Source organism: Limulus polyphemus, unplaced genomic scaffold (genome assembly GCF_000517525.1).
Source record: "Limulus polyphemus unplaced genomic scaffold, Limulus_polyphemus-2.1.2 Scaffold670, whole genome shotgun sequence".
NCBI lineage: Eukaryota > Metazoa > Arthropoda > Merostomata > Xiphosura > Limulidae > Limulus > Limulus polyphemus.
Genome location: NW_013666280.1, coordinates 317,566 through 331,639, shown reverse-complemented (window position 1 = coordinate 331,639; position 14,074 = coordinate 317,566). Strand labels below are relative to the sequence as shown.

General features: G+C 33.2%; 1 protein-coding gene across 2 annotated transcripts in view; it reads right to left on the bottom strand.

The window, feature by feature from the left end:
• Positions 1-6,730: 6,730 nt before the first annotated feature.
• LOC106459862 (nuclear receptor subfamily 2 group F member 1-A-like) overlaps positions 6,731-14,074 on the bottom strand; it is a 42,849-nt gene continuing 35,505 nt past the window's right edge. For both annotated transcript variants that reach the window (XM_022386420.1, XM_013919534.2), the window contains exon 3: positions 6,731-9,036. In XM_022386420.1, coding sequence (XP_022242128.1) covers positions 8,762-9,036 — 275 coding nt within the window. In that variant the 3' untranslated portion in view covers positions 6,731-8,761. The remainder of the gene's footprint in view (positions 9,037-14,074) is intronic.

Here is a 14,074-nt window from a genome sequence, read left to right as displayed (position 1 = left end):
GAGCATGTTTGGTGTGACGGGAATTCGAACCCGCGACCCTCAGGTTGCGAGTCGAGCGCCCTAACCACCTGGCCATGCCGTATCTTAATTTCCTTGCAAGCAGGGGGAGATTGTTCTGTGTTTAATGAGCTATAAAGGATTGGAAGGTTTAAGTTTCGAGTCTCCAATATACCACTGAAGACGTTTCACACCTTCAGCTGAAGGTGAATTACAAAAGTAAAGGTATAAGGGACGACTAGGCTTGAACCTTGGTGTCTCTCACATGGTCACATGCAGAAATTATAGTTTTAATTATGTGTTTATTATAAAGTATAATATTACGAGAAACAATGTAATGAAACTAAGGAAGCGAGTATATGTTGAAATTGATCAAATGATTTGTTATTTAGTATCTTTGAAATTTAAAAAGAGAGTAGTTCGATCAAAGACCTGACTATTCTCTTACCTGTTGACCTTATATTAAGTTAGTTTTCAAACTCTATACATTTTTCGGGTAGTTCTATCAAAGACCTGACTATTCCCTTACCTGTTGACCTTATATTAAGTTAGTTTTCAAACTCTATACATTTTTAGGGTAGTTCTATCAAAGACTTGACTATTCCCTTACCTGTTGACCTTATATTAAGTTAGTTTTCAAACTCTATACATTTTTAGGGTAGTTCTATCAAAGACCTGACTATTCCCTTACCTGTTGACCTTATATTAAGTTAGTTTTCAAACTCTATACATTTTTATGGTAGTTCTATTAAAGACCTGACTATTCCCTTACCTGTTGACCTTATATTAAGTTAGTTTTCAAACTCTATACATAGTTCGCTCAAAGACCTGACTATTCCCTTACCTGTTGACCTTATATTAAGTTAGTTTTCAAACTCTATACATTTTTAGGGTAGTTCTATCAAAGACCTGACTATTCCCTTACCTGTTGACCTTGTATTAAGTTAGTTTTCAAACGCTATACATTTTTATGGTAGTTCTATCAAAGACCTGACTATTATCTTACCTGTTGACCTTGTATTAAGTTAGTTTTCAAACTCTATACATTTTTAGGGCTGTTCGCTCAAAGACCTGACTATTCCCTTACCTGTTGACCTTGTATTAAGTTAGTTTTTAAACTTTATACATTTTTATGGTAGTTCTCTCAAAGACCTGGCTATTCTCTTACCTGTTGACCTTATATTAAGTTAGTTTTCAAACTCTATACATTTTTGGGTAGTTCGCTCAAAGACCTGACTATTCCCTTACCTATTGACCTTGTATTGAGTTAGTTTTCAAACTTTATACATTTTTCTGGAGAAGTTAACTACATTCATTTTCATTCAAATATATATAAACATGAAATCTATCAGAGACAAATTTCGCATGTAAACCTTCAGATTGGATTACTTTTCGTTTGTTTGTTGTCAGGCGCAAAGGTGCACAACGGGCTATCTGCACTGTGCCCACTGTAAGGATAAAACCCATACTTTTAGTGTATAAGCCCTAAAGCTTCCCGTTTAGCCACAAAGAGACAGGTACGTTTACGCCAGCGCTAACTTTCGACAGCGTTTTTTTTTTATTACTTTAGCTCAGTGAAATGCGTTGGCTTTGTTCCAAAAAAAATAAAAAAAAAAATACACTGTTGATAAATAATGTGTTCCAAATGCTAAACAGTATTATTAAATAACAATGTAAAATAAGTTATGGATAGGTGTTATGACTGACGGCTTTTTTTGAGAGGCACATTAACATCACAATCTTCTAAAGATACATTTAAAAAATATATTATTTTTATTTCATTTTTATATATTTATATTTGATGTATGAAACATAATAAACTTCAAGCAGAATTAAATTTAAAAATAAAACTCGAACTTTCCAGCACGAATATATATCGACTTCTTAATATTTCATCATTCGAACATGTGGAAAGCAGTTACTCCTTTGGTTGATCTTACATAAAATAACAAATTTAAATAAGAAACTCTATCTTAGCACTTTCCAAATGTGTGTGGGTTATACTTCATAGTTTTTGGTAATTTTTACTATACTGAGATACTTTCCGAGATTTTGGTGATTATTTCAGAGCTTAAAATTTAACACGACAATTAAAACAAAACATAACATTTTGTAAAATATGTACAAAAGAGACAAAGCCCGGCATGTCCAGATGGTTAGGACGCTCGACTCGCTATCTGCGGGTTCGAATCCCCATCCCACCAAACATGTTCGTCCTTTCAGCTGTGGGGCGTTATAAATTGCGGTTAATCCCACTATTCGTTGGTAAAAGAGTCGATCAAGAGTTGGCGGCGGATGGTGATAACTAGCTGCCTTCCCTCTAGTCTGGCAATGCTAAATTAGGGATGGCTAGCGCAGATAGCCCTCGTGTAGCTTTGCGCGAAATTCAAAAACAAACAAACAAAACAAAAAAAAAGAAATTCACGATTTCTCTTTTTTTTATGCCAATTAAATAGTATTTATTTACTGATATTTGGTATTGGCGTTTTCTTAAATTAAAATAGTTTTTTTGTATGACTGTGTTGAATATTGAGGGTTCAGGTGTTTACGTGTTCGTAAGTGATTAATGACTAAGAACGAAGCTGTGGGTAGAAAAGCAGTCTGTGAAGTGTATCAGTGAGTTTGATAATCAGCCTTTTGATATACAAATTGTCTTTGGGTTTGATATCACGGAAAATATAACATCTTCTCCGGGACTCAACAATATAAACAAAGAATGATGGTTTAATTATATTAGTTTTATGTATTACGTAATTGTACTTTCAACATTAACTGTTGACTATACTTGTTATATTGTTCTAAAAATAATTAAATTAACTATGTTTTGTAAAAACTAACGCACAGTCTCTACGTTGTTATCCTAAGCCTTTGACAGATGAATCTTGTTTGGGTACTCAGTCCTTCACGTTGATTAAAGTTAATTAATTTTGTCTTGATAACCTAATTTCTACTTTCAATCACTAGGTGGCCAACTAGCTTTTCTCCAACATTTCTTCTCAAGAAGCCTGCCCGTGTCTGTACAAGATCATAAGCTTCATAACAGTCATATTTGTCATCTTTGTTTAAGAACATCTTTAAAAGATTATTTGTACAGGCGATAAAAACAACTTGAGGCACAGATGGTATACGAGTACGTGTCTAGAAAGGTTTGGAGGTACAGCTTCTAAAATTAACACGAGGCCACTGAGGTGTGGAATGAATAAATCAATATATCCATATGTGAAAAAAAATCACATTAAAATGATTTCAAAAAGATGGTTTTATTTTTGTACAACTTTTTGTACTTTAGACAGGAATTTGCCACAGCTTTTCAATAGCAAAGTGATCGAACAGAATTAATATTTACAATGGTAAGATTGAGTACAAACGTTTTTATCGTTTCATTTATGCCCACAAAGTCTCCGAAATCTGTCTTTAATAATCTTTGAAAGTTACGTTCTAATTTAAACAATGTTTCAGTAACGCTCTCGCTTGTTTTTATTTCGACTCTAAACATAGGAACGGTGTGTAATCATAACATAGAGTTTTCGCGAGATAAAATGCTAGAAGCATAAAAACCTAGCTAATCACAAGTTTTCTTTTGGTGACTTTTTTTTTCTTCTCGTTTCTGTAATGAAGTCAAAGTGCAACACTAAGAAGTCATTAAGTGCACGTGTTTTGTTTAGTTTTGTAAAGCACGATGGCTGGCATAGGTTCCAAGGTCGTGTGTGTGTCGCCAGCTAACGTTATAGGAACTATGACTGACACAATTTCCTTTTAACTGAATATTCTTTTAACGGTGAGTTTATTTATTTTCTTTTTCTTTCTCACTTGCTTCAATATATATATATTCATAAAATTCATTGTTTCTTAGCCCTATCGTTTTCTTCAACTGTATGTAATGCTCCGTTACTCCATTATGTTCAACATGCTGTAGGTTATAATTTTGGATGAGAGATAAATTACTTAATTACTAAAAAATATTAAAAATAGAGAAACACAAACGATCATTGTCACTTCTTTCTCCATTGATGTGATTATTCCTTATAATATTTGTACTTCGGCAATTCCTGTATTTATTTATTTTACTCTACGGTTACAGCCATAATCAAAGTAGATACGGGAGCCATAGAAAACCTTCCGCCGCTTCAACCATACAGTGAGAGCCTGGGGATGGAGATAAAAGCGGATAGTTCGTATAATAGAGGGGTTCTAATAACTGAAGGGGCTGAGACAGCTGATTATAAAGAGGAGACAGCGGTCGATCCTCTTGTTTATGGTGAAACAGTCAAGTCAAATGAAGTATTAGCTTGGGTGGCTTTTGTAGCCGCAGCTTATAAAGCTGAATTAATCACAAAGATGGCGTTTTCTACTAACTGGTGATTATTCGAACCTGATCGTTTTAAAAAACAAAACATATCCTGTTATTTTCTCAAATATTCAAATCCTTCCAGATACAGCAGAATGATTCTTAGAAAGAAAAAAAAATGTTTGTGAAAATTGGTACACAGCATGCTTACTATATGTAAAGTATTTTTGCCAAACTTGGAAAAATTCTTATTTATAAGAACTATATTGCACGACAGAGAGTGGAACCAATCGCAGAGAATTGCGTAAGTTCGATCGTAAGTTGAGTTAGTGCGTGAGGATCAAGAATATATCAAGAACATTCGTATTCGATTAGATTTAGTTTGTAAACACGACACAAGTGCTGGATAAAAGTGATCTTATTTTAATAAAACATAAAATAAAATTGTATTAAATCAGTATGTATGCTACAAGAACTATGTGTATAATACACGAATGGCGCTCTATCGAGTAGAAACAATATATAATATCGTATAATATCGGAACGAGATTGATCTGAGCATATAATTATAACATCATGGCGAATCGTATAGAAACGATATTACAAGACTCAGTTCCTTCTTTATGATTTAAGTACCAGTTGTTCTGGAATAACCTGTAAATAATGAATGGGTGTAATGTTCTATTTGTCTTACAGTAATTGTAAGTCTTCTAGAAAGGAACTGTAGCGAATATACCTACTAGAATATGAGATTCCCAGTTTACCCCTGAAGAAGAAAGGTCCACCTTTCGAAAGCACTCGGGTTACAGTGTTTTTATACAAAATATAAGAGAAAACCTGATTGGCTGTTATAACATCAGAGCTGAAACATATTGCAGGATTCAAACCGAAACCGTATTTAAAACTCAACTGAAGAAGTATCAAAAGTTCATAGAGTTCGCTTCTAGCAGTAAAAATCTAGTTTTCCGAAGTTATGAGGTATTTGATATTTTTTAATGAAAATGCAACAAATGGGCAGTTAATCGACCCGGTCATGGACCCCAAAATTCAGAAACAGCCATCTATAGTTTATAAATGCCGACCAAAGGGCAGGCAACAAGCCAGCAGCCTCTGCCGTTTATACAGCTATTATTAATCAAATAGCGGTATTAACTGTCACAACTATAACGTCTTCACAGCGGATTATTGCGACTCAAACCTCTGAAGTTGGGATCTGCAGGCCGAAATGCTAACATATTTCCTCCACCTGCGTATAATCATCATTACGTTTATCGACAACAACGTTTAATATATTTGATGATCACATTTACTAAATAAAAAATAAATGTAATGTGTGTTCAGAATAACGACAACATCGGAATTAAGTAAAACTTTCAGTCGTGCATGCAGTCCTGTGATGATATCATACTCTACTGAACTGGCTCTACCATCACAGGACTGCATGCACTGATATCATACTCTACTGAGCTGGCTCTACCATAAGAGCAGTTTACACCACCAAATAAGCCCTCGTGACACGTTCAAGCAGAGTAGATGATGCTATATGAGTTTTAATAAATTTACAATAAGTTTTTTTAGTGCAAAGCTACGCACTAAACCTTGGATTTTAGTGCTGTAAGTTTGTAAACTTACCATCAACCACTAGGGGGTAATTGCCAGTAATTGAGAAGAGTGAGTTACAGTACTTTGATGGTAGATTATGAAAGAAACCTGTTAATTATAACTGTTTACATGACTCACGAAACGAACTAATTATAACTGTTTACATGACTCACGAAACAAACTAATTATAACTGTTTACATGACTCACGAAACGAACTAACATGCTCTTCATTTTAAGTGAAGTTTAAAGCATACACTTATTATTTTGCAGCCTTCTTGACCAGCAGGTGTTTCGTTTTTCAAGACGGTTAATTTACTTTATGGAACGGGTGGTCGTCTGCGTGGAGGACGTGTGTTTAGTTGTCTCAGCTAGCCGGCTCCTCGGCCGACAGTTTGGCGCTTTTTGTTATGATTATAACGGCTCAAGGTTAGGGTCACTCCGATGTTTTGTCTTGATGACTATTACAGTGATACTGTATTGGCAGTTAAAGCAAGCACGCAGGTGTCACATTAGTTCTGGTTTATTAACTTTCTCGATTCTAGTTTAAAGAGCACCTTTCATGCATTCTCTTCGAAAGAATGTAATCTTAATAGTGAATCGATACTCTTAGAAAGCCACGTGAATGTATTTAGGGTAACGAACAGGTTATCTTAGATGAACCACTAATTTGTGAAATAGATAACTAAAGAAAACTGATTCGAAGAATGAAAGTATGTTGTATTTATTTTTATTGCTTACTAAAAAATACACATAAACCTATGTAAGTGTACATTTAGACAAGCCTAAATCGCGATTACTGTTACGTGTGTTTAAACAAACATGAAGCGTTAAGTTTTTTGTTGTTTTTTTTTTTTCATTTCAAGACTGTAATATAAAAAGTGCAATTGTCATGAAATTACATAAATAACCGTCCATATGTTCCAGCTAATAATTTTTGTAAATTTCATCATCGGGCAGTATAATACACACCAGAAAAAGGAAAATATTGTTACTTAAAGTGAATTTGGGTTATTGCATTAAATAACTTATGAATATATCCGAACAAATTGATGTTACTCTAACATTTCTTTCGACGCTGATCACTAAGTAAAGAAAGAAATTGTTTATTTGAAAATAAATCCAACATCTTCTTTATATCTTACCATTCAAGTATTTATCTCTTTCTATTATTTTTTCCAACAGAAAATTCATATTTTTATGTTTTCCAGGCCTAATTTTTTCAAGTTTATTGTACTAACATTTCATGTTTGTTTAGAAGTTTATTTTGAACTTAAGTAAAAACTTTTATTCCGGTAAAAAGTAGTTCAACGTAAAAATCTTAAATTCATTGTTTAATGAAGGTAAAAAAATATTAAGAGGAGTGAAAGAAAACATTTTTTATCGCCATCTTAATGTTCTATGAAAGTGAGCAAGAAAAATAAAGACTCTGACAGATATTGCAACCAAATGAGGTTCTTTAAACCATGGTGATTCTTATTAATAATTTGGAACTTCAACATGCCCACTTGATACGAAAAATGCACGCGCTTACAAGTATGTTTTAACATTGTCGTAAAATCCTTTATCGTAATGTAATATATAATAATATAAAACTTTTTTACCGAAAAAGAAATAAGGCATTAGATAAGTATAAATATTTTATGAATTTATTTCATACTGAAGAATATTAATTAAAAGTTTCAGATTTAAGAATACAAAATAAACTTTTTCTCATATACTTCAAATTCTGTTAGCTGAAGCGAAATTACACGAACCTTCATTGACGTGTTATGCACAAGATCAGGTCATTGTGTCGAAACATTTTAGAGTGAAGTACGTTTCTAAGCAGGTGTTTACTCGTTAATTTTATGGAGCTTCTTTTGAATAGTTATAAATTTTTATAAATTCCACTATCACCACTACATCATATATATATATTTTTTCGATGTGTCAGTATTTCAAATTTTATTGCTATTTGTTCTAATGGAAAGGAAAAGACAAGTTTTGTAAAGAATGATTGAAAACGTAGAGGGTTGGATAACCCTGATTTTTTTTTCAGGCATGGGGTCAAGAAATGTTTATATTTATACATCAATTGAATAAATTCATTATGTTTATCAAAGACAACAACACTTAATCATAAGAGAACACTTTACAACAAGTTAGCTATACACCAGTGTCTGAAATAAACTGTTTGGTTAAGTTGATAACAACCATAGCAAGTTATAAGAGCTAGGTCTATGTAACAAATGTTTGGCCATTGCATTTTACGACATCTCGTGGCTTAGAAATCATTTCATTAACTTTTAATATTGAACACAGCAAGAGGAGGTGTGAAAAGAGTAAAGCTCGACACGGCTCTTTTTTTTCTTTTTCACCGGCACTTTGATGTGTAGAAATCTATATAGTTATGCACTTTTGCACTCAAAATATCATCATTAAAGCAGATGTACTAAAGCACTATATTATAGTCTACGACTTAGCACAACTCTATAAAAAACCTCAATACGGTTCTTCGGTGACTGGGAACTATATGAATAAAACAAACAGGTTTTCTTCCTCAGTCTGCAGGGTTTTCCGTAATCATTTAGTAATATAAGAAGAGTTGGCCCTTAACAACGCGTATATACAGCACATTATGATGAGTTTAGCTTCGTACATAGTAACAATAAAATGCTTATAAACTTTTTATCGTTGTTAGAACACTTTTGGTTTTCACTGGTATTTCTAGACTTCTATTGCCATATTCCAGACAATGTTTATTTTTTCCGTGAAAACAACAACTAGGATCGTTGTGCCGCGTAAACATGGAATTTACACACTGCCTCATTTCGGCGAGAAGGAATGGCGACCATCTTGAAAACCTGACCGCATATCTGTGTTGTTCTTTCCGGTCACTGTAACGACATATACGGCCAGTTGAAAGAACTGCCGCTTAAGAGCATGTCTCTTATGAGGGTTTCAATGGGTGTCTTCCCCACCAGCCGAACGAAGAATAACTGTTCTATCACCTGGGAACTGACTGTCCGCAAGGAAGGTAAACGGAGAAGGAGCTTGCCGAAGCGAGTAGGCTGATTAGGGTACTGTGTTCTACAATATTCTTCTAAAGCACACTGTGACTTTTCTTGTAAACTCTCGATGTGTCCAACGTCTGAAATTCCACAAGCATCTGAAAGGCACAAAGAAAAATGTAAAACAAAACAAAACAGTGAAAAACGAAAAAACAAAAAGCCGCATTATTCTACATAGTAAAAAAAAAAAACTGTTGAAAAACACACGTCTACTCACATTCTGCTAGTATTTACTTTCTAATTAAAAAAAAATAAAGAAAGAAATTTCAGGAAAGATATGAGCAATTCTACTGAGTGAATTAGAACATTCCTGTTTTCACAAGCAGACACTGTCTTACCAAATGAGTCATCGCGACTCTAAATGGCTGAAACCATATTTTGTACAAAGCTGGTTTATCATAATTGTAAGTTACTGCAACATAAAAAAATAAAAACTTTCCAGTTGATATTAATTTGAAGTAAAGTTTTTGTTTTTAAATATTACTTATTAAAAAAATATACATGATACACATCACAGCATACGACTCCACAATAGTACTAATTATAGAATATAACCAACTTAAAAAACATGTATGCTTTTTACTACCAAGCTAACACGTCACACACTAATGACTGCTATCAAGTTGTGCTTTTAAAACCAAGACGTCACCGTTTAATTATATGAAAACACTAGGTCAGTATCAATAATGGAACCTTTTAATGCAAGGATGTGTTTGTTATCTATAATTCAAATAGAATTAGGTGATGTAATTTATATATGACCAAAATATCTGTTTAAGTAAATGTTTTGAATATTGGTTGTATAAGTAATATATACAGCTCAGCGGACTTACAACGCTAGAATCAGGGTTCCGATACCCGTGGTGGGCAGAGCACAGATAGCCCATTGTGTAGCTTTGTGCTTAACTTCCAACAAACAAATATACAGCTCAAAACTTTTGTTTGTTTGTTTCTAAGCAGAAAGCTACACAATGGACTATCTGTGCTGTTTCTACCGCGGGTATCGAGCCCTGATTTTAGTGTTGCATGTCCTCGAACGTTCAACTGAGACACCGGAGGCCATGGTTCAATATTAAATAAGACACGAAACATTTCTGTTGAATTTCATTGCTTTGTTTTTACTTTTATCTGCTACTATAAGTAAGATACAAATCTAGTAACATGCTAGTCAACAACTTACCATATAACCAAAACTGGAAATTATAATATCTCACACAACTCTTCTATTTTCTCTATGATCTAATAATTAAATTTTTTAACTGCTCCATTCTGCGGAATTCCATAGAGACTTAATCCAAAACTGACGTTATTACAATTCGACAACCTTTCTAAAAGGACGCAGTTTTAGAGCTTACTCATCTAAATATAGAGCTTTGTGAAAACAGAACACTCCCAAAGTTTTCTCTACTGTCTTCATCCGTTGGGGTATTGTCAATATTATCTGGGTCACACAGAAACAATTGATTATCAACAAGAGCTTAATAAAACCGTTGACTCTGACGTAAGGAACACATTGTTTAGAAGTGGAGCTTTGTGATCTTCTAGCCGCTCCTCCCACTTATGAAATATTTACCTTATAACCTTGCCACACCCTTGCATTAATGTTAATCCTACTAAATTAGACACTGTTAGCGTACAAACTGTCTTGGTTCTGAAACTAAATCACGACGTACCAGTAAAATAGCCGTTGCTGAAAGAATATGTTTACTTGGTATACATATTTAAACAGGATTTTAATAGTTTAAAAGTAAGTTTCGCGGTAAATGCTAAGCCCGATTCATAATCTTAGCAATATCAAATCTCGTAGGGTATCAAAGGGCAGGGGGAGAGAGGGGCAAACATACCCAGAATCCTAGACGATCAGGTAGATTCACAACTGAGTTACGTGTGCTTGAAACTTTTTAAACAAGCCAACAAAAAATATTATTTAATTAAAACATCTTTATTCCAAGAATAACTTTAGAGAAAGATTCCGACACCATGAAAAAATTCAATCAAATGAATACCTTAAAAAGTGAATCGAAACGTTTTCCACCAATATCAGTAAAGATTAATTTTTTGATAGTTTGATGGTTATAAGGTAAACACACATTCTACCATAATAGTAACTTAAGTAACTTGTTCGCAAAAAACAAACAAACGAACAATGTACTTCAAGCGTTTACATTAAAAACAGTTTTTAGCAGGGAGTGGCATCTGATTATTAATTGTAATTATTATTATTTTTCATCACTTTTGACAAAAACAATATTGTGTAAAACGTCGATTTATAAAGCATTAAAAGCACGTACTATTTCAATGAAGTTCATTAATGTTTCATCTGTATCAAATGATTTAAAGAAATAGTCAAAAATTAATAAATACACTACTGGTGACTCAGAGATAAGTATGAGAGCTTATAACGATAAAAATCTGGATTCTATTCCTGTATTGAGGCACAATAACTATAGCCCATTGTGCAGCGTTGTGCTTAACACACGACAAACTAATATATAAGGTAGAAGCTATGAATGTGTAAAACATTTAACTATCTTTTAACAATGGCATTTAGACGTTATACTAGTTTAAGAAAATGTTCTGTAAATTGTTAGAGCATTGTTATGTTCTTATAAAATCGGGAATTCCAGGTAAATTAAGTTTCACATTTGAAAACCAATACTGACTGAGTTTATTCCAGGAACATCATAATTAAATACACAAAATTAGCATAAACTCGATCCTTGTTAAAAAACATAACATCTTCAGTATAGTCTCAAGATACAGTTTCACTTACTATCATGATATTTTTACCACCTAATAAAAAGGTGTGATTTTTGTATTATCAAGACATCGCAGTCACTTTAGACATATATAAAACGTTTATTCTGACATACATTCCAGGATTTGACTTACATTCTAGCAAAGCGTTAGTCTCTTCTAGATTAAGTGCCAGCATGCTGGTATTCTACTCAGATTGATAGTTCACTAAGGTTTACATACCAATTTGTACACATATCAGTGCCTCTTGCCTGTGCTGAACACTTCTCTCTCTATATATTTATATATATTATTGTTGTAATGGCTTCTATTGTTAGGCGGGTTCTTTTTGATTATTCGGTAAACAGAATAATGCAAAGGCTAGTCCACTGAACGATAATACAAAAGTTTTATTTCTAAAACTTGAAATTCCGCGGTTACCAACTTTCACCGATTGTCTAAACATTATAAATAAACTATGTCTAAACATAACTTTCACTTTCTTGACTAATTTCAGTACAGACTAACAAACTCAACAACCCAATCTAGCCTGAATGTATTTTAAATATGGCTTCTTTTGCTTTTTTACACTTTTTTTTTTAAGAAGGCTAGTGTCATTTAGGGAACGTGTTTCGTTCTAAACTCTAGATTAAAAATAAAGCCTATAACAGCATTTATATCAAACGAATGGAATATATGATTGTATTGTTGATGAACACAGGTCTATACTCTGGAAATTGAATTTTCAATGTTACCATAATGAAAAAAGAAGCAGTAATGATACACAGGTCAAATAAATTAGCCCCCAGTGGCACAGTGTCTTATACTGCTAGAAACCGCGTTTCGATACCCGTGGTGGGCAGAGCACAGATAGCCCTTTGTGTAGCTTTGTTCTTAATATCAAACAAACAATCAAATAAATTAATCTGCATTATTTGCCGAGATTCTAAGTATTTTATTTTAATCACGTATAATACTTATCCAATGTACAAACAGCCAAGTGAAGTGCGGTTCGTTCAATGTACAAACAACCAAGTGAAGTGCGGTTCGTTTCACTAGATGTCAAATAATGCAATGTTTAATCAGAGAGATTCTAATTAATCTATTTTTCTATGTCTTAAAAAACAAAACAAACAAAAAAGTGTGATGTTCCACAAAAAGAAAAACACGGAATCATGTTGGAAGTTAAAGACACCTGTTTATTTGATGCGTGAAATTCACACTAATAACCATCGTCACAACAAATAAGCTTGTTTTTTTGTTATTAGTTAAGTTAATTTTTCTTTGGATACCTTGAATTCTTTGGTGTAATTTACACTAACTGCCTCATATATTCACTTGATCTATTTCCACAATGTACGCTCCACTGGCTCTAATAGAAGACTCTTCATATTTGTTCCAACTGGCTTATTCTATTTCTATGCCCTAACAGAATAGCAAGCCTTATAAACAGAAATGATACATGGACAGAAAAGAATGACGCGAGTATTTAAGAAACAGCACGGACAAAAACAAAAAGTGAGTGATATAAAAAATCTCATTGCAATTGAAATGTGATACAAAAAGTATTAGCTGAACGTATTGATGACTGTTCGTTGAAAAGGCATTCGTTTATCATACTACATGCAGTAAAAACTGTTTTATCTAATAATATAATTCATGATAAAGATAAGACCTTCACTGCAGTTAGCATAACGATAAAGATACAACCTCCCATTGCGGTTACTATAATAGTAAGTATATACACTCTCCTAGCGGTTAATATAATAGTAATTATATACACTCTCCTAGCGGTTAATATAATAGCAATTATATGCACTCTCCTAGCGGTTAATATAATAGCAATTATATGCACTCTCCTAGCGGTTAATATAATAGTAAGTATATACACTCTCCTAGCGGTTAATATAATAGTAAGTATATACAGTGTCCTAGCGGTTAATATAATAGTAAGTAAATACACTTTCTTAGCGGTAAATATAATAGTAAGTATATACGCTCTCCTAGCGGTTAATATAATAGTAAGTATATACACTCTCCTAGCGGTTGATATAATAGTAAATATATACACTCTCCTAGCGGCTAATATAATAGTAATTATATACACTCTCCTAGCGGTTAATATAATAGTAAGTATATACACTTTCCTAGCGGTTAATGTGATAGTAAATATATACACTCTCCTAGCGGTTAATATAATAGTAAGTATATACACTCTCCTAGCGGTTAATATAATAGTAAGTATATACACTCACCTAGCGGTTAATATAATAGTTAATATATACACTCTCCTAGTGGTTAATATAATAGTAAGTATATACACTCTCCTAGCAGTTAATATAATAGTAAACATATACACTCTCCTAGCGGTTAATATAATAGTAAGTATATACACTCTCC